The sequence below is a fragment of the Vidua macroura genome, chromosome 4 (genome assembly GCF_024509145.1).
Source record: "Vidua macroura isolate BioBank_ID:100142 chromosome 4, ASM2450914v1, whole genome shotgun sequence".
Taxonomy (NCBI): domain Eukaryota; kingdom Metazoa; phylum Chordata; class Aves; order Passeriformes; family Viduidae; genus Vidua; species Vidua macroura.
The window spans coordinates 71368531-71389517 of NC_071574.1; the positions used below are offsets into that span (position 1 = coordinate 71368531).

The 20987-nt window shown below is 45.5% G+C and overlaps 1 protein-coding gene across 4 annotated transcripts in view; it reads right to left on the reverse strand.

Moving 5' to 3' along the window:
* Positions 1-20987, reverse strand: part of SLC4A11 (solute carrier family 4 member 11) — a 67536-nt gene that overhangs the window by 17850 nt on the left and 28699 nt on the right. For all 4 annotated transcript variants that reach the window (XM_053975358.1, XM_053975356.1, XM_053975357.1 and 1 more), the window contains 7 exons: positions 20340-20546; positions 15622-15706; positions 8372-8497; positions 7540-7653; positions 6353-6485; positions 5985-6058; positions 1094-1319 (listed from right to left, as the gene is read on the reverse strand). In XM_053975358.1, coding sequence (XP_053831333.1) covers positions 1094-1319; positions 5985-6058; positions 6353-6485; positions 7540-7653; positions 8372-8497; positions 15622-15706; positions 20340-20546 — 965 coding nt within the window. The remainder of the gene's footprint in view (positions 1-1093; positions 1320-5984; positions 6059-6352; positions 6486-7539; positions 7654-8371; positions 8498-15621; positions 15707-20339; positions 20547-20987) is intronic.

A 20987-nucleotide genomic window follows, 5' to 3' on the forward strand; every position in this document is an offset into this window, starting at 1 on the left:
CTTTCACTCAGCCCTAAATCTTCTGGAACCTACAGCCTTTGAAGGTTGATGAATGCAGAAGCAAAACACAAAGAAACAAGAAAATAAGATGCAAGCTAGAAAAAAAAAAAAAAAGGCCTGCAAGCACCAATTTGTGTCTCATTTCCACTTTACGTTAATTGCTTCCTGCATCTCAAATGAAGAGTTTTAAGAGCAATAGGAGCAAACCCCAAATTAGAGTCGGTGTTTGAGTCCCAGGAGCACACTGAAGGTACATTCCCAGTAGACCTGCCTGCACCATCAGGAATTTTTGCCCAGCAAAATGGTTCAATGCCTGTTTGGAAGGAGATACAGGGATTCCAATGTGAATTGGGAACCCAAAGGTTTTTTAGAAAGTCCCTTGTGAGGTCAAACTGAAGACAGAAGGGCATCGTCCACTGAGTGAACATTTTGTTCTGCTGGGAATATTTTCCAGGTGGCCCTGGCAAGTTCATCCCTGCCTTTGGCTTCCACCTGATTTTCTTGGGTTGCAGAATTGGTGAGGCTGCATCTTGAGTGCTGTGTCCAGTTCTGGGCCCCTCAGTTTGGGAAGGATGTTGAGATAATTGAGCACATCCAGAGGGGACAACGAGGCTGGTGAGGGGCTTGGAACACAAACCCTCTGAGGAACAACTGAGGGAGCTGGGTGTGCTCATCCTGGAGAAAAAGAGACTCAGGGGTGACCTTATCACTCTCTACAGCTCCTGAAAGGTGGTTGTAGACAGGTGGGAGTTGGTTTCTTTCACCAGACAGCAACTGACAGAACCAGAGGACACAGTCTCAAGCTGCATCAAGGGAAATACAGGCTGGATAGTAGGAAAAAGTTTTTCACAGAATGAGTGATAAAATACTGGAATGGTCTGCCCGGGGAGGTGGTGGAGTCATCATCCCTGGAAGTGTTTAAAACAAGCCTGGATGTGGCACTGGGTGCCAGGGTTTAGTTGAGGTGTAGGGTTGGACTCGATGATCTTGAAGGTCTCTTCCAACCTGGTCAATCTGTGAATTAAGATCTAAGCTGTTAATGACTCCCTCAGAGAGAACATGAAATAACCAGCAGTCTGAGCTCTAAACAAACCTTTTCTTGAACTGATAGAGGGTGTGGCCGAGCCAAAGGGTTCCCAACATCAACATGAGGCTGAGGACGGCGGTCTCACGCCCGTAGTGCCCGTCGTGAGTGCAAGTCTGGTTCTCGCTCACTGAGGAGTTCATCAAGAAGGTGGTGTTGATGCCGAGGCCTGGGATAGCATCAGCCTGTGATTTTCCATCTCCTGCGTGCTCATGGTGGTAATATTTCTTAAAAACTGCACAAACAACCAACAGGCAAGCGTTAGGAGAGGAATGTGACAATCAAAGCAAGTAAAATAAAGTGGGTTTCTTGCTTGACCACGAAGTATTAACTTCATGCTTCACCAGCTCTGCCTCTCAAGCCTGCAGAGAGAAATCAGAGCTGTTGCTCGTAGGAAGCCAGTGCTTCACAAATTGATTTTTCACTTACTTTAACAGGTAGGAGTTAAATTAATCTAAAAAGCAACACTGCAAGGACTTCCAGTGCTAATTATGTGGTTTTGTTCCCAACACTGGAAGCACTGCTGTTACATACACACATAAATATTTCTATCTAGACACCTGCTTTCAGCAGCCTGGTAAACAAATTCCATCAGGATTCTTTGGAAACACTAAGAGCAGCCAGGCTGCACAGATCCTTAAGTGGATTACACAGTGTACACTAATTATTTTCCTTCCAAGGCTAGTCCAGAATTTAGAGGTAAGTGTTGATGATATGCAAAACCTGGCAGAACATTTAAATTTACAATGCAAATTAGAGTTACAGGCCTGAAGTAAACCTGCACAAGCAAAACACCCAGTAAAGCCCCTGGAACTGTCCACAAATGTTTTAGATCAGCTCAAAGGCATTTATATAAGGAATGGACAGCTGTAAAGACCCTCTTGCTCTTAAGCATTTACTGTGTTCCCATTTCTATGTTGCTGGCTGGCTCCAAGTGTATAAATATGGTTTTGGGATAATTTTGGGATCATTTAACCTCTTTGGGGAAGAATAGCCTGAAGGAGCAAGTACAACCAAAAGATGGGAGTTGGGCTTTGAAGCCTCAGTGCTCAAATGGCAACATGCAGCATCCACACTTCCCTGTACTCATGGGAAATACAGGATCATGGAAACCACCACGTCAGAGCTTTGCAGTCTCACTACCTTTCTTCATTTTGGTCAAAATACCCCTGCAAACTTTGCATAGAGAACTTCAGGGCAAGACCATCCTCTCTAGGAAAAACACAACCACCTGAAGCTTAGGCTAAAATGCACCTCCTAACATTTCCCTCACTCTCAAATAATAATCTGGGTTCTGAAAGCCCCAAACACTTCAGCTTTTCCATCTGCAGTGGCCACAGGGAAAGCAGGGAAGACAAACTAATGCTGAATATTTGAGAAGAAACTTTGAATGTTCTTGTGCAGCACAACTGGTATTTGCAACCACCTTGAGTCTGGCTGAAGCCCAGGTTGTGTTACTGCTGCTTTGGAGCTCACCCCAGTGTAAAATGCCCCGAGTTCAGCCAAGAAGCCATTTGAAATGCAGTAATGATCTTTCTTGCACCATCTTTGGAAGGATTTAAAGGTGCTTTAAAAGGAGTCTGGGCATTCCACAAGTGGATGAGGTCAGTGTGGCATGGAGGCCGCAAGAGACATTCAATATATCTGTACATAAATTTAAACATCACAGAAGGTTTACAGTTCAAAATTTAACTTCTCAAACTGCACTAAGAGCAGCCAGGAGCGAGGAGATCACCTCAAAGCTCCAGAAAGGTTCTCCCATTGAGGAGCAATCCCATCCTGACCCCGGTCCAGAAAGGTTCCCCATCGCGTGCAGTGGAAGAGGCTCTGCTCTCCTTTATTTCCTCCCTCTGGGCTCCAGCTGCCTCAGCCCTGGCAGGACACACACACCTGCTCTGCAAACAGGTAAAACTGGGGCCAAGGGCACTGCCATGACCCACAGCCTGGCACGGAATGGGTCGTTAGAAGATCTTGCACTTTCCGGCTCTGAACGCCAAAGGATGCTTTTGTCCTGACAAAAATGAGTCTGGCAGCATTTCCTGGGAATTCACAGCTGGCCAGGGAGAAAAGCCTGCTCACCCTAAGTGCTACTGACTCCTAGAGACACATCTGAGCATCAGAGAAACCAGCAGCACAAACAACCCAGGAACTACAGAGAATGGATTTGCATTCCTCTGGGTAAGATCTGGACTGGAATAGGTACCAAACAAGTGACTTTGTTTTGGGTCTCGTAGATTTTCTCAAGCTCCCACATATGGCTATATTGCAATAATATATTTAGGGCTGGGATATATTGCAATAATATATTTGGGGCTGATCTTTGGTGCTCAGCTTGACTACATCACTCCATGCTCCATCTCTGAGGCTGCAATTCTATTTATATGCACCAACCCAGGCAGGATTGCTCCAGTCCCTCCTGGATAGAGGAAAAAACCTTGCTTTACTCTTATATTTTAATTCAAGCAACAAGAACACACCAAGGCACAGAGTGAAGGCCTTCATCCTGTACCACCTTGCTGGGAAGGATTTGATTCCTGAACAGTTCTGGTTTGTTTACACACCAGAGCTCAGTGAACCTCGTTGCCATCATCCAGACAGAGCAGCAGAGCCGGGGGTGCCCTGGCTGAGGCTGAGCCTTTCTCCAGCCTCCAACAACACGAGCTGGCTTTGTTTTCCTCTGCCTGCTCACCACCATTTCCTGCTCAGTGCAGATGTCAAGATCAAACAAACACAGCCTCGGTGGCCGGGCCAGGCAGCGAAAACAAAGTGTCACCGGGACCGCGTGAACGCTCACGGCTTTGGTTCCCCTCCCCTCCTTTCCTGCATGTGTACCTTGCACAAAAATCAAGGCTATGAACGGGCTGGGAAAACATCTGGGAAGAGGTGCCATTGTCCCCCTGGCACTCAGGAAGCCCAGAGCTGGTGCCAGCAGGATAAGGCACTAACAGGACACATTTAAACAGCACAGAGAAAATATCAGCTTTCACTTCCTACTGAACTGCTCAACCAAAAATCTGAGTGGGAGGAGGAGGCAGCAGCACTGAACCATCACCTCCTCAAAAACAGGCAGGGAAGGACAAAGATGAGCCTGTGGCCATGAGTTGCACCGGTGTCATGGTTTTAAATATGGGTTCTAAGAGGGTTAAGGATCTGTGCCTGCCAGCATCAGTGCCCTCCTGTGTCTGGAAACAGCTTTGGTCCCACCTGTGGATGCTCTGAACACGCCCAGGTGCAGCTGAAGCCAACATGAGCTGGCAAAGGAGTGTTGGTGTGACTTTATTACCATCATTCCTTACAAATTCATCCATTCACAAGTACAAAGAGAATTCAACTGGTTCATTAATCACACATGAAATCACAGAACGTGTTTGGTTGGAAAGGATCTTTAAGATCATCTTGTTCCACCTCCTCCCACGTTCAGGGACACCTCCCATGTCCCCCATGGGCTCCAAGCCCCATCCAACCTGGCCTTGGGCACTTCCAGGGATCCAGGGGTAGCCACAGCTTCTCTGGGCACCCTGTGCCACGGCCTGCCCACCCTCACAAGGAAGAGTTTGTCCCTAATTTCCGATCTAAACCTGGTTTCTGTCAGTAAGGCCACTGCCCCTTGTCTTACAGCATCTTCTCCTGTTCCCACTGCAATACTCTGAGGATTTACTTGCATCTTCCTGAAAGTCTGACAGACAAGACCAGTGGATGCGTCCTGAACTTTTAACCTCTGCTATGGGAGATCAGCTCTCGGCTCCAAAAACTTTGTGAATATTTGCTAACTTTTACAGAGCAGCTGAACGTTCTGTTGAGGACCACCTGGAGACTGCCCCATGCCTCCAGGACAGGGCACTGACAGCACACACTCAGCAAAGCTCACAGAGTCAACAGCTATCCCAGAAAAACCTCTCCCTCACCAAGCTCTAAGCAGGATATTTAAAAGATGCAGGTGTTCTACAGAGAAAAAAAAAAAAAACACCCTCTGATTGCACAATCAAAGCACACAAGGCAATTAAGGATTCCCAGTGAAGCGAGAAAGTATCTCACTTCAAATTGCCCTGCAGTGTCAAGTCTCTTGGAAAGCATTCCCTTGCAAGCCTGAGTATCTTAAAAACAAAGAGTGTGCTTGGGTGTATCCTGAAGGATTTCAAAGGATAGCCCAAACTCTGGGATGTTGGACAACAGGTCATAAAAATCAAGGAATGGGGCATTGTCCAACTCCTCGCTGGGATGAACAGAAATGCTGCCACTCACAAGGTATTTCTGCTACTGTGATTCACCTTCTCAAATACCTCCTGCCAATCCCTGTGGGGAGGGAGAGAAGCGTCAGAGGAATCTGTTAAACCCCAAGGCTCTCCACAAAGATTTAGAATTTAACCCAGAAATGGGAAAACCAAGCGGCTGGAAAGGGCAGAGGAGCTTCAGGAAGGTGCTGGAGGCACTGCAGTCCTTGTAGTGACATTAAAGAAGGGTCTCAGAGCTCAGGGAAGACCAGGAAATCTCAACCCATCTTTCAACTCCCCTCCACAGAGTCTGAATAATGTGTCAAGGAATAAGGACTCCATACACTGCATTTAAATTGTTGGTTTTTTTTTTTTTGCCAGGACCATTCAAAACCAAACTGGAATCAGGAGAAGGCTCTCACATCAATAACATAATGCTTTCTCCATTTGGTGAAAGCTTAGAAACCAATTCTGTCTCAACCAACAGAAATTAGAGCTGCTAAAAATTCTGCACACCCAGGTAAATTGCTGACAAAGGGCTGCTTCCATCTCACACACACTGATTTTTTTTCCCTGAAGACTTTGAACACAGAACAAGCAAACATCACACATTTTTGCAGCCTTGTGATTGCCTTTGACAAGGCAGCAAAGCAGAGATCTGCTCTGAAAAACACTGTTGCAAGACTTACCTTTAACAATGCCTTTGATGGCATCAAGCACAAATGTGATGGATATAAAAAGTGCAATTATTTCTTCTGTTGACCTGTGGAAAAAGCCCAGGAATTAATAGAGCTGCATTCAACTCTGTTCAAAGAAAAAGCAGCATATTCATCAATTTACATGAAAATATACCAGTTTGAGTTAGGCTCCAACTTAGAAACAAAACCCAGTAAATCAGAGAACTTCTTTCAAGCTGGAACAATAAGCCAAAATGATACTTTCCTCATCTCACAAAATACATTTTGCAGCAAGTTCGTAATTAAGGAGCTCGTGGAATGTGTAATTTTTCCATTTGAAGAATAATCTGATCAAAATATGACTTCTTGAAAATAGCTACCTTTTAAAGAGCTTCATCAGGAGGCTGAAATTAAAGAGGGAGTAGATCACAAGGAAAAAGCTGTTCCAGAGTCCAATCCAGGCATAGAAAGCACTGAAATCCAAGTTGTAGTCGTCACAGATTCCTTGGATGACTGCAAAAGTGAAGCATTCATGTGTCACAATCAACTCCTGTCACTGCCACCCAGTGATTCCCATCTGCTCCAGGCCAAAAAGAACCAATTTCAAGGCTTCACCCCAACGGATTTATTCCAAATACCATTAAAAATCCATATTCCTGCACTTCCAGAGGGACACTGGATCAACTCAAACTGTTCTCCCCTTCCATCATGAGAAATGGGGAGAGACACTTGGAAAAATATTCCCCCCCATACTGCTCAAAGCGTTTTTCCTAGGGATTGAGGCCACAAAAGCCCGTGGAATTTGCTCTCGCTGACATTTTGGGATGCTCTTAATCAAGGGGTCTCACAGCTGCTCTTTCCAGCTGGTCCTAGCCCATCCTCTGATTATCCCCACACACATTGAGTTTGTTCTTTTGGCTGATCTCTGGTTCATTGACATCATCTTGCAGTACCTGGAAAGCTGCTGATGATACTTTAAAACATTGATTAAAAAAAAAAATCCAAAACTCAACAAACCCAAAAAACTTTGTCTCAAACTGGTTAAATACATCCACATGAGAAAACCATTACTTAAACAGATTTCCTCATTGAGGCTGAAGAAATGCTTATTTTCATGAAAAGAAAAAAAAAAAATTCTCTGCAAAAATTTTAACTAAACCAGGAGCTGGTCTCGACGATCCCCGTGGGTCCCTTCCAACTTGGGATATTCTGATGGTGATGGAAAGGGGAGGAATTTGATTGAGGTTTTGCAGAATCCCAGAATATCCTGAACTGGAAGGGACCCCCCCAAGGATCATCGAGCCAACTCCTGGCCCCACACAGGACACCCCAACAACCAATCCCATGATGTGCTTGAGAGCCCAGTCCAAGCACTCCTTGACTTTGTGCCCTGTAACTCCCCGGAGGAGTTTGTTCCCACGCCCCACCACCCTCTGGGGAGAGAACCCTTCACTGACAGCAGCCATTAAACATCAATTTATCAACCAAACCCAACTCAAGCTCTACAAAGCTCCCACCCGAAGTCCCAATCCCTCAATCCCCTGCTGCAGACCTGTAGCAGACTCACCATTGATGTAGAGGGCCAAGGGAGCTGTGGTCAGCAGCACCACCAGGGGCTGCCCCGAGAAGAGGGCGTAGAGCAGCCCTCCGATGCACTGCCCGAAAATTGTCTTCCGCACATCTGGAATTGGGGAGGATGGAAACAAAAACAGGGATTTGGGTCAACCCCTGCCTCATCCAGGAGCATTCACATGGCAGAGAAACCAACCACTAATGAGGAGAAGAAATGTTTAAAGAGTGCAGAGGTAATAAAATCATAAATCAAAAAGTGACTCTTTATTCGTATCCATAATTTAGGCTTCCAGATGTTCAGCTAATTGGTGGACTGTGGGATTTTTTTCTGTGTATTGTTATATTTTATATATAGATTTTAAATGTATTTATTTTATTTTAACACTTATAAGACCTAACCAGTGCTTGTTTGAACTGTGACTGCAGCACAAGCTGCTTCTACAACTGGGATAAAGGATGATGTTTAGCTCTGTCCCAGGGATTTCAATACTGGCAATCAAATCCAGGTCAAAAGCACAGGATCTTGTGCCAAGAAAAATGTGCAAATAATTACATTAAGTCAGCATAATTCAAAAATACAGTAGCATACATCTGTATCAGTCCAAGTCAAATGATAACCCCCAAAGCAGTGTTCAATTTTTCTGGTTTTCAACAAAAGTAATGAACTTAATTACAAAAAAAAAATCCTTCAGTTGTGGTTTTGGGTTTGTTTTCCCCCTGTAAATAAAAACTATCAGAACTTTCTGTGACCAGAATGACACTTTGAATACATGGAATCAAATGGACAAAACTGATAAATTTAAGAAGCACAAAACTGATGAACTCACCAATAGCTCCTCGGGTATTTTCATCGTTGAGGGACCCAAAGGCAATGGATGGAAGGAGGCAGGCAAAGTACAGAAAGATCATGGTCGTGATGTATTTCCCTATAGCTTTGTTGTTCCCAATAATACCTGGGGCAAACCACAACAAAAATCACGTTGGTAAAGCACTGAAAACCTTCTCACATCAGCCACAGGCACTGCTAGCTCACCTGGAGAAGCAGAAATTCAATCCACACCTTCAATATGTAACCGAACTGTTGTTGCTTGATTCTGCACAACTCACACTCTTCTGTTCATCTGGGACCAGAAGTAGCACCAAAATTGCCACCAGACATTTTTAACATCATCAAAACAGGAAATACAAGAAGCCTTTTGCTCAGTTTTGTCAGTCCCCAGAGCTTGGAAGAGGATCAAGGCAGAAACTGTAAGTTCAGGGTTCATAAACCCCCACCCCTGCCTTTTTAATACCAACTTTTCAGCCATTCTGGACTGTGTCCCTAATGAGCTTCATGACAATCTCTTGTCTTCCCTACTCTTGTCTTGGGCAGGAAAACATGAAGCACTTCTTTTTTTCCCTACACAGAAGTCTAAGGCTGTAGCTTTGAATCAATAATATACTACCCTGAGCCAAAACATGGCAGTAGGACACAAAAACAAACAGCCCCAGAGGTCAGGAATGGCTACACTGAGCTTTGCTTTAACAAGTCCTGCTGAAAGAACAGCCTCTCTTTTCCATCCACTCACCCCTCTCATCTCCATCGGAAAAAACACACCAGGCCAAAACACAAAGCAGCCAGAAAGAGAATTAAAGTGTCAGAATATGAATTTAAGAGCCTCTGAAGTAGCTTCCCTTCCCCTTCCTGTTTTCAGGCTGATGTTGATATGAGCTCACTGGGGATGCACAGGAGAAAGGATGAGATGACAGCAGCTGATGTTGCTCCAGGAGAACACAAGTTTTTCCACAGAACAGAGAGGATGCACTGGGAAAAGTCTCCTCAGCCTCCAGCCTGCTTGTGCCACCATCCCTCTTGATGCTTTTCCTCTGAGACAGCTGGAAGAGCTTGGAGCTGCCAAATTGCCCTTTCTGGAAGGCTCCAGAGCAGAGAATTCCCACACAGGAATCTGCTCTGAGCCCCCAAACGCCCACCTAAACTTTTGCAGCATCAGTCCCTTGCTGAGAGAAGTAAAACCCAATGAGTTGGATCAGATAAAGGAGGGCTTGGCTTTTGAGGTTATTGGTGCCACACTGAAAATCTTTATCACCAGAATGAAAAGAACAAAAATCTCTCAATGACTTTGGGATCTTATCTAACATCTGCTTTCTGCACCATTTGCAGGGCAGAGATAAGGATGGGAAGAGGATGTAAAAACCCAGAAATCAAAGGTGATGTGCAATGAACAGGCAGCCACATGAATAAAGGACACCTTGTGCGGTGCCTGCTTGCAGGCAGGAGAGGAACAGACACAAACAGCACTTCTGATGCTCAGCATCCTCAAACTGCAGGCTAAAACCTGACAAGAGACACCTCAAGCATGCAAATATGAGCTTGACCTTTTGGGAGTCATCAGACCAGCTGTTCCCAGGCAAATTCCTTTCCATTTATTGGGAAGATCCAGAAACCATAGGTCACATTTCTGACCACTCCTGGCAACCCAAAGGGCCTGGAATTTAATTCTCACAGATGAAGACATCCCGTGATCCTGAGCCCAACAGCTGCAGGCTCCTACCTCACACTCCAAACTGCTCGAAATCTTTAGAGAAAAGGAAGGATTTGGCAAGACAAACAGGGCTGAGGGGTGGTTCCATGAGTAGACACATTCTGGTTCAGAGGATTCTCTGTCACTCCAAAATACTGCTTTTTGGGCAAGGGAGTCTTTCCAAAATGAAAGGTCAGGGGTAACAATGCTTTGAAGCTTTGAAATAATTTCTGAAAGAACAACCAGGTCCAGAGATATAACATCTTTTTAAAAATAACATATTTTTTAAAAAGGTTCAGGTACTTAAACCATATTATGAGAGTGCAGAAGGAAGAAACCTTGAAGAGCATCACAAAAGCTCATTTTAATTTTCCATCCTGGCAAAGGAGCCCTTGCTGGTCATGGAGGTCCTTTTGCATAAGGACATGGCCTCAAGCTGTACCAAGGGAGGTTCAGTTGAACATCAGGAGAATTTCCTCATGGCAAGGGTTGTTAAACACTGGAATGGGCTGTCCAGGGAGGCAGTGAGTGCCCACCCCTGGAGCTGTCCAAGGAAGGACTGGAGGTGGCACTCAGCGCTCCGGGCTGGTCACAAAGTGGGGATTGGGCACAGCTTGGACTCAGTCTTGGAGGTTTTTTCCAGCTTCAGTGATTCTGTGATTCATCCTGGCTGGGTCCAAGACTTCCATCACTTTCTCTAATCCATAATCAGCCAGATAAGATTCTAGGATCAAGAATCCTTCTGGTGGGCAGCGAAATTCACTTTGTAATGGAGACAATAATTACACCAGATTAAACACACTCCTTCCCAAAGCTGATTGCTCACTCCTTTATTACAGTCACGACCAAACATTGCCTCTCCTTGTACAGATCCACCTGCCATAGGCACTGAAATCCAGCATCAACCAAAATTTACCTTTCTGCCTTTTTAAAGCCAAACATTTTCAGGATGTTCTGCAGCCCATGGACTGCTGTGGCTTCATTCAGAAGGTGGTGAGCTGCTTTATGATGGCATTTCATCTGTGACAGGCTCATAAAGCCACTGAAAAATGTGTCACTCCACCTGCACCACGGAAATTTATAGCATAAAAATCAACTCTTGGTCCAGCTGTGGAATTTGAGTAGCTGATTATTACAGGAGCATTCCCCTGAAATTAATGTATAGCTACACACTGGAATGGGGAGCAATTATGTTCATCAACGTGACAGTTCCATTTTACCTGCCTGGATTTCTGAAATGTCACAGTTTGTAGAGACAAGGTTACAGTTTCAAGGGAAACTGCAGCAATTCTGACCTCACTTTGCTTGGGATTCCACAGCAGTAAGTTAATGACCAGCAGCCCTAAAAACTGGGTTTACAGCTCCTGAAGTCTATTAATTGTATATTTACTAAATCAAAATCACAACTCATGGACATTCTCTGAACTGCCTGTCTATGTATCTTCCCAATTCTCTGAAATATCCATGCAAAGAAAGTTTAATTACACTGACCTGCAGCACAGCAGCAAGGTCATTAAAGCCCTAATTAAAAAAAAAAAAAACAAAAAAAAAAAAACCCAAAACATTTTCATATTAGAAACACTGTAAAACTCAGAATTACAAACTTCTCCTAATGTCCTCAAGCTGGGCTTTCATTTATGTGATGGTTGCTGGACTCTGCCCAATGTTGTGAAGATGAATCTTCCCTGAAGTCCCGTGAAGAGTAAATCACAGAACAAGTGGGACTAAGAACTCAACTGGAAAAAGAAATCCACTCAGGGAGTTTGGAGCAGAAGCCAAGCTGAGAGCAGAGAGGCATGAAAAATCAGATCAAAGCTCAGCCCTTTCCCTTTCCATCTCACTTCTTCAGCCCATTTCCCAAGAAATCCTGGGTCTCTTGGAAGGAAACATCCATCGACAAAACATGATGCATCTTTAGAACATTCCATCCACCTCTGACACAAAGAGACCCCAAAGCAACCCAGGTTGGATGTTTTGGGGAATCATGACAAGTTCAGGATGTTAAACTTTGTACCCAGGTGGTATTTAGGGATGAAGGGCTGCAGAGTGATGCAGGAGCTCCCTCATATCTGATCTAGGGCAGGAGAGGCACGGAAGAGGAGGAATCTGCAATCCCTTTATTTCCCCTCCTTCCCCAGGAATGGAATCCTGACACACAAGGTGGCCAAGGCAACCAGGCAGGAAAGCTGATGAGGATTTGGCACACACCAAAGCCACTCCATGGTCAACATTTCAGCTCTGGGCTCAGATCAAGGTTTAAACTCTGAACCACCTTAGACAGCCAGCAAAACAAAAGCTCACTTTCAAATCCCATTTCTCTAATGTTTTCAAGCCTTCCCTCTAAGCATGCCCACACTGCAGGGAGCTTAGGAGATCTCCCTCCTGCAAAACACCACAGCAAATCCCAAGGATGCTGCCAGCAGACCTCAGGAGCTGGTTAGGGACTCTCTGCAGGACCAAGGACAGGGAGAAATCCACACTTCCAGCAGAACTATCCACCCACCACAGCCAGGTATCAAAGACACAGGCCCAGAAAAAAACAGGGAGAAAGAGAATTAACCTCAGTTCTCCTCTTTTTCCTTCATCTTCCCTCCCCAGGAGGTGAAGGAATACAGATATGTAAAAACAAAGCATCAAAGCTCACCACAAAAATCTCAGGCACCTCACATTTCCCACTGGGCACTTCAGGCACTGCAATTGTCTTTGTTCCTCTGTGTTGTACCAGAAAATAACACTGAAGAATGAGGACAGCAGCTTTCAGGAGTTTCAGAAATCTTGTATCTATCTGAGTGCAGGCAGAATCCCCTTTCTCTCAAACCAGCCTCAATATAAAGAAGTTTCTGGAAGCTCCAGTTTGAGGCTTAAAGAGTAATAAAATTGACACACAAGTGCTTTGAGCCAATTTGACAGGATCAGGATGAAGTTCAGTCACACTGATTTTTTTTTTTTTTAAGACAGAATCCTACACACAAAGGTCATAGCCAAATGGAGTAAATTTCCAGTTTAAAGGAAAACTACAGGAGTTCTCAGGCTCAGTATAACCCAACTGTTCGTCTTCAGATGCTCCTGCTGGAAGACACCTATTAAAAGTCATCTTTATCACCAAAATCCTGAGAAAAAAAAAAAAATTAGAAAACTCTTCCTTGATCCTTTGACCCATTCAGTAAAATGCACAAGACTTTGCCACAAAACAAAGTTGACAAGTTCCTAATCTGGAGTAAAATGGAAAAGAAAAAAGAGAAATACTTTTCCTTTAAGGATAATTTGTGCAGTGTGTGAAGAGGACCAATCCCACAAAACTCCAACTGGCCAAAGATTTGCTGGTCCTACAAAAAGCCTCATTATTTATCACCCTGCCCCTGATGGGTTTATCTGTCTAACCCCAAACCCCAGGATGCTTCTCAGATTAAGGATTTAGAGACTCCAACCATTCAAAACACAGCATCTTTGTAATTCAGAGCTCTTTGATGGTGCACATGTGGCTGTCTGGAGTGCAGATACTGGGATAGTTCAAATCCCTCGTGTTCTGATGCACCACTGCTTTGAGATGCTCCAGGAATTCCACATTCCTGATCACCTTCAGTCTCAGTGGTTTATGGCAGATGCTTCATGCTCCATCTGCTTTTCATTTCAAGCAGTTCCTTAAAGAATTCATCCTAACTTCTGGTTTCTGGGAAGAAATGGCCATACTATCACACAGTGCTTTTTTTAGAAAACCCCTTTTTCCCCATTTCCTATTGAAAGGGCACAACTGCCCCTACACTGAGAACATCCCATTTGAGCTGAAGTAGTTCTGGAGTTGCACTGGGCTCTTTTCCACTCTCCAGAAGCTGTATTACACAACACTGACATTTTTTAACCTGGTGGTTGCATTTTATCCCAATTTTATGCCCATTCTGTACATCAGTGTGTGCAAAGCTTGCAGAGCTCACAGCCAAGAGCCCAGGGCTGAGGCAGCACCCACGGGGTCATTTGGATGCAGTCAGAGCCACAATATGGACCCTGAAAGGGGCTTCCAAGTCTGCTGACAGCCAGAATTGGCTGCAGGACCAAAATCTGCTGGTTTTGTGCCTGCTGGGCTCAGACAGGCACAGCAGACACTGCTGTGTCTTGAGGTGAACATGGGTCCCCACAAGACGCTTCTGCAGCACTTCCCTTCTCAATATCCCTTTATAATGAAAAATGAGCCTTTGACAGCTCTAGAAAGCAACAGCCAAAGGGATGAATGTCCAGATTGGGAGCTGAAGTCCCCTGCCAGACCTGATGCCAGTGATGCACATGCCAAAAAAATTAATGTTTCTGTTTTATCCAAATCCTTCCTGCTCCCCTGAAAATTGTTTTACATCCTCTGTCCTCTTCAAAACTCCTCAAATCCCCAGAGAAATCAGCATGAGCCCTCCCATCACACCAAGTCTCCTGAAAATAAGTTTCATCCCAGCAGTGCCAAAGCACCTGGAGAAAGCAAGCACTCAGCACTCAACCCCTGTGCTAAGCCAACATCTCATTCACGTTCCTCTGCTGGCTGGAAGGGAGTGAGGACACACATCCACAGCCTTGGCCAGGCTTCTCTGAAGCTCAAGCTGCCTCTGGAAGGTGGCTTTGCAAGAGAAAACTCTAAAAATTTGGGTTTGGGTGGGCATCTTGGTTTTTTTATGCCTAATCCAAGTAAGATCACCCTCATCTCAAGAGCCTTCACAGCACTTGTGCACTGAGGAAGGCAGAGACACACTTGAGCTAAAGTGGATTTAACAGCAGGAAGGGATAAATTCCTGATTTATCTGATAAATCTCCAAGGCTCTCCCTGCCTACACTTCAATTCTCTGTTTTATTTGAACTTTCTGGGTATGAGATTGAATATAGTAACCAGCTCCCCAACAAGCTGCAAGGAACAGGTTTTGATGTCAGGCTGGGGCTCCGTAATCCCGCTTTGCCCTGAAGATTCCGCCCAGCCTTCGAGAAAGTGAAAGTCTGTGAGTGAAAAGGGAGAAAACAACTCTTAAAAACCCCAAGGCCACTGTGGGAGCTGCATCAGGCTGAGGCTCACTATAAACACTGTGTGCTGCTCCTGTGATCTGGCGGCAGCGGACGAGCCGTATCCTGTTTTTCACAACACCGGGCTGAAGTTACTGCAGCTCACATTTTGTTTAAGCATTCTCAACTCCCACAGCATCACTATAATTAGTGTGGAGCTAACTTGCAGAGGTAGCAGAAAGGGCCTATCAGGCCAGTGCTGAGTAATTAGATTGCAAGGAGTTGATCTGAGTCTACGCACGGCAATAATTGATCCATTTAATCACTGCTTAATAAAAATGAAAATCCTCATCCGCGCACAGCCAGCACCTTCATTAAGGAAACGCTGCAGGAGCCTCATCTCCAGTGCTCCACGCTGCCCATTCACAGGCTTTTGCCAAAACACCCTTTTAAACAAGGGCCAGGAGAGCTGTTACACATATCAAAGCACACACTGAATGCACACTGTAAACAGGACATCACATCACAAAAAAATAAAAAATCCCCAATCGGGGCAGCGCTTCCATAAACATTGGCCAACGTACCGTCGGTGAAGTCCAGCGCGTACACTGGGAATCTTCGTGCAATGTCATCAGAAATCCCCTTGCCAATACTGAGAAAGTCGTGCAGCTGAAGAAAGGAAGGAAGTGCTGTGTCAGTGTAAAGGCTCATGCATTGTTAAAGAGATTAAGCTCCTTATTCAACTCTGATAGAAGCGAGAGGGCTCCTTTTGAATAGGGCATTCAAATCCCATCTTGTCATGGTAATAAAAATAAACTCGCCGGGATTCAATTTATATCCTCATAGCATTGTAAAAGAGAAAATCCCCCAGACCACCCTGTTTTCCTCCCTTCCTTCCCTTTTCCCCTCCCATTCCTATCTGCATCCCTGTTTTGCAGGTGAGGGAGCTGAGGATCCACTGGATGGATCAGACATTGGGTGCCCTGGGGTTAAACGTGTCTGAGGTGCCTTCCCCATCCCACCACACAACTTTTCCTTTAGATGCAGCACAAAAATTCCCCTAAATCCACCTGAAACCTCTAAAAGAGGATCCCCAGCAAGTGCTTCTTCCTTGGCATTGCCATGGCAAAGGGAGACCTCAAAGAGATGTGAGGGAATTCAGGCTGTCTACACCTCAAACTCCACCAGCAGGGAAAAGCTTGAATAAATCCACACAACCAAGCCATAATTTCTGCCCATTAAAACACAATAAAAACACTGGGGAAGGGTTCCAAAAATTCAACATGTTCCCTCTTATTCCTGGTTTGGGGGCCTGCAAGGTGCAGTGGGATTGCTGATAGGATCTGCTGCTCAGCACAGGCAATGAGGAGCTTGTCAGGAATATGTGACAGCTGCTGTTGACTCTCAGCCTCCCAATCCTCACAACTCCTTCCTTATGGAAAGCACATGGAAAGCATCAGGGTAGGCAACACTTACAAATGAGGCACCTGTCAGATTTTTTCCTGTTACTCTCAGAGCACAGAAACCACTCTGAAAATCAAATGCACCTTTATGCAGTGATAACAACTCCAGCTGCCTCAGCTAAAACATTTCATGTATTTGTTGCAGAACCAGGCACAGAAGACTTATAACCTCTGCTAGGGAGTGTAAGGGGGGAAATAAAAATCACAGACACAAAATTTACACTGACAGATCATCTCAAAGCAGCAGGGAGCTCCTCCTTTGGGTGCTTTGTGTGGAAATTGATAAAAATGACTGCTTTAGAAAGGTACAGTGTTCATTTAATGGACTACACACAGCTTTGCCTTCTCTCCTGGGACTCACCTGTTTGCAGCACCTGGAAAATCAGAACCACAAACAAAATAAAGAAGGGAATCTTTTCCTTTAGAAGGAAAGGGCACAGCAATCACTGGGTTTGGGGTGCAAAAGAGGATCAGCTCCTTTATCAGTGACCATATCATCTCAGATTTCAGCTATTTAAGTCAATTCTGTTGCAATTTGCCAATGCACCTGTAGGACTTTTCAAACTTTAGGACAGTTTCAACCCTAACCTGAACAACCAGGATGAGCAGACAGATGTGCTGCCAGCAGACACCATCTGCATTTTAAGCATTTCCGAAAAATCTCTGTGCTTCAACCATATTTGGTGGCAGAGCTGGACATCAAAGCCAGATGCACTCGAAAAGCAATTTAATTTTTCCCCCCAGAAAGAGATTCCTGAAGGCATGAGTCAGCCAGAGAATCACAATGGCCTCAGACTGGGATGTTTACTTATCATGCTGCAGTGAGCACGGGGAAAAGGATGCTCGGGGTGTCTCATCTTCCAGGGAAGGAGGAGCGTGGCTGCTGCTGGCCTGGGGCAGCAGGGAGGGGGCTCTGGGGAACAAAACCTGTTCCAGGCAGCTGGGAGTGTGCTGAGGAGGAAAGCACTGCCTAACTCATCCCACAAGGCATCAGGGTTATGTTTAAGACTCGCCCTGATTTCCTCATGCACTCATTTCTTGTGTGTGTGAGTGTGAAACGAGGGTAGGGGGTGTCAGTGGAACCTCTCCAGTAGGAAAAGCTGTTCCTTCTGTTGGGCTGATCCTCCTGTGAGATTTCCTCTCTGCTCTCTACCCTCAGACTCAGCCTGGGCTGCACCAGAGATATCACAGAATCACAGAATGGTTTCAGCTGGAAAGGACCTCAAAGCCCACCCAGGTCCACTCCCTCCCACGGGCAGGGACACCTTCCTCTAACCCAGGTTATTCCAAGCCCTGTCCAGCCTGGCCTTGGATACTTCCAGGGATGCTGGGGCAGCCACAGCTCCTCTGGGCACCCTGTGCCAGGGTCTCATAGGGAAGGATTTCTTCCTAATATCCTATCTAAATCTACCTCTTAATGCCATTCCCCCCTCTCCTGTCACTCCACACCTTGAAGAAGTCCCTCTCCAGCCCTCCTGCAGGTCTCTTTCCAGTAGGAGGCTGCTAAAAGACTGAGTACAAAAGATAAAAAAAATACAAAATGCAAAAGACTAAGTTTACTGGCCTCCAAAGTTACAGCCCTTTTTGGTTTCACTTTTATCCCCCAGCCTAGCCAAACAGATGAAGTTCATGAATTTTTCCACTTTGCATTCTACAAATCTCTCCCAGCTTCTTGCCATTATTTGGGTTAGAGGAAGAGGGAAAGCCAGCACTTAGCAGCTACAAAGCCAAACAGAAAAAATCTGCTCCAACAACTCTGACCCTTCCTCAGCCCTCCCCAAAAGTGCTGGGGGGTGGCAGGAGTATTTTAGAGGTCAGGAACATGAGTCTGTGCAAAACCACTACATCCTCCATATCCCCCTCCTGCTGATGCTGAGCACACACAGCCCCCTCAGCAAATCCACACAGGACACAAAATCAGAGCCAGAAAAACATCACAGCTGTTAGGGGCTCCTCCATGAACAAAATCACAATTAGATGCCTCAGTAAACAAGAGGATTTCAGGCTGACTTAATTATGATTGAGTACATAGCCTTGCCTAAATAATCCTCTGAGATGAGCCAAGGCAAAGTGACAGTGCTGTAGGCACAGCAGGGAATGTGACTGTCACATCCCCCTCAGTATTTCCAGCAGAGGTAAAAACAAGCACTTGCAAAAATCCCACTCACACCCAGAATTTAAGGTCTGGTTCCTCCCCCATCACTGCAGGACCCAAGAGGCCAGATTTTCATGTCACCCAGAGACTTTACACCTTCCTGAGAGCTCACTTGTCATAGTCCAGGGGCTCCAGTGAGGGTGTTTATTTCTCTGGGGGTGGCTGACAGGTTGAAATTACACTCCTGTTCTCACATGGGTTTGTGCTCATATTAAATGCTTCCTCTCCAGAAGGGAGGAGATGCTGGAGATGGCTCTCAGGAGCTGAGGAATCCAGCCTAGGAGCTCAAATCAACCTCACTTCTCCAGGCAAACCTTGGCTTGCCAGGAAATCTCCTTTCCCAGCTCTTTGTGCTGGCAGGGCAAGGTGGGGATACAGAGGCTGCATCTCCCAAGAGCTCAAGGATAAAATGGTTTTGAAAAAAACAACAGCAAAGCCAGGCCCACAACTGTCAATGCCAAAAGCAAGAGCTGAAGGAAGAAATGTCACCCTCTACAGCACTGGCTTGGAGAAATCAGGATTCTGCCTGGCCAAGGCTGCTTTTCCAAGCAGGCCAGCAGGAATCACCAGTCTCAGGGCCAAAATCTACAAGCTCAGTGTCTCATCCAGCTCCCCTCACCAAACCACAGAGCAGAAAACCCTCTGGAGACATTGTTTTGCTATTTTTAGCAAAAGACAAAGTCAGACACTTTAACTGCTCTAACAAAAACCCATTTGAAAGGCCAGGTGTAGAGGGTTAAACCTACTATAGGTAAATTACTACTCCAAATATCCCTGCCTTGCACGACCTGGGTTTAAAGAGGGTTTCAGGACTTGTTCTGCAAAGTTAAGAGCAGATATGGGGTCTAGCAAAGTTCAAAGCACTACCTATAAGCAAGGGGATTCCGCAGGAAAAACATGAGCTTTGCTCATTTCCAGATGTGCAGATCAAACCCCTTAAATCTATTCCGGGGGGGAGAAAAATGTGGTAAGTGAAGCAGCTCCTGCACTGTAAGCAACCCAAAGCTTTGGGGTTATTTGTAATGCACAGACAGGAGCAGCATACTGGAGATGGCACAGTTTGTTTTTCAGGTATGCTGTCTGCTTAAAGAATGGATTTCTGACCAGAAAAACAAAGCAATGACCAACACACAGGAAATTCCAGAAAAGAAAGCTGAGTTACAGCATTTCCCTCGAACTTTAAAGTACAAAGCAAGTAATGTTTTACAGAGCTACAGATCAAACAGGGAGAATTCAGGCCAAATACAGGCAACTTTTAAGTGAAATTACCGTGCAGAGATGGCCAAGAAGCCTTTTGGCTGCAGGAAAGACAAGCAGCAGCTTCCTTCAGAGCCTTCTGATTGTAAGGATTAAGTACCTTGGACTGACAAGGAGCAGGGATCCATTAATCTCACCCTCGACTAAGCATCTGGAATCAAAGTGCTGTAACCATTTCAACCCCCAAGTGCTCTGCATCCCTTCAGCACCTGCCTCCTTAAAGTGTTTTTTTGGAGATTTACAGCAGAATCTGAGGGAGGTGGATGTGCACACAGCAGAACTTTGGGGAAGCCTTGGTGTTGGGAGCTTGCTGGGAATGCTGCTGCATGCACTGGCCTCAAGTGTTCACCTCCTCACCCTAAATCCCCTTGGATGGATGGATGGATTTGGACACCAGGGCATGGCAGAGGTGCTGGCCAAGCCTTACCTTGAGTTGTTTGTTACCGTGTGACTTGTGCCCATCTTTCATTCCTGAGGGTCTCTGATTGGCCACCGTCAGCAAGTGGCGTTGGTGCACCAAGGCCTCCTTGAACTCCTCCTCAGTTTTGGTTTCCAGAAGCTTCTGCCGGAAGGTTATGTCTGAAAACATCGTGGCAAAGGTCCTGCCCACCTCTGTGGCCGTTTTGGTGCTTTTCTAAGAAGGTGAAAAAAAAGACAGAAAAGTGCTTGTAAAACCATTTAATTTCACTTCTGAAAGGTAAATCCTGGAATTCATCCCTCTGAAGAGGAACCTGCCTGGCTCCCAGGATCCCAGAGAGAGCTTATGGGGGAGAGCACATTTGGAAGCTGTTGCAGATGAACACACATCCACAGCAGAATCCTCTGGAGGCACCAACACAGCTCCTGAAGCCCTGATTGATCTTTACTTGATCAACTTCCCAGAAACCAATCCAAAGCTGAATCATGCTGAGTGTGCATTTTATCCCTGGTTTCCCTTCAAGACAAGACAAAAATCTTTGCTACTGAACAGCACCTCAGCATTGCTGCTCCTGGGGTGGAAGGGTGCTGCAGTCAAGGTTTCTGCAGGTACTGATGTCTTGATTATTGTGCTCATCTGATTCCTATTTTCTGGGCA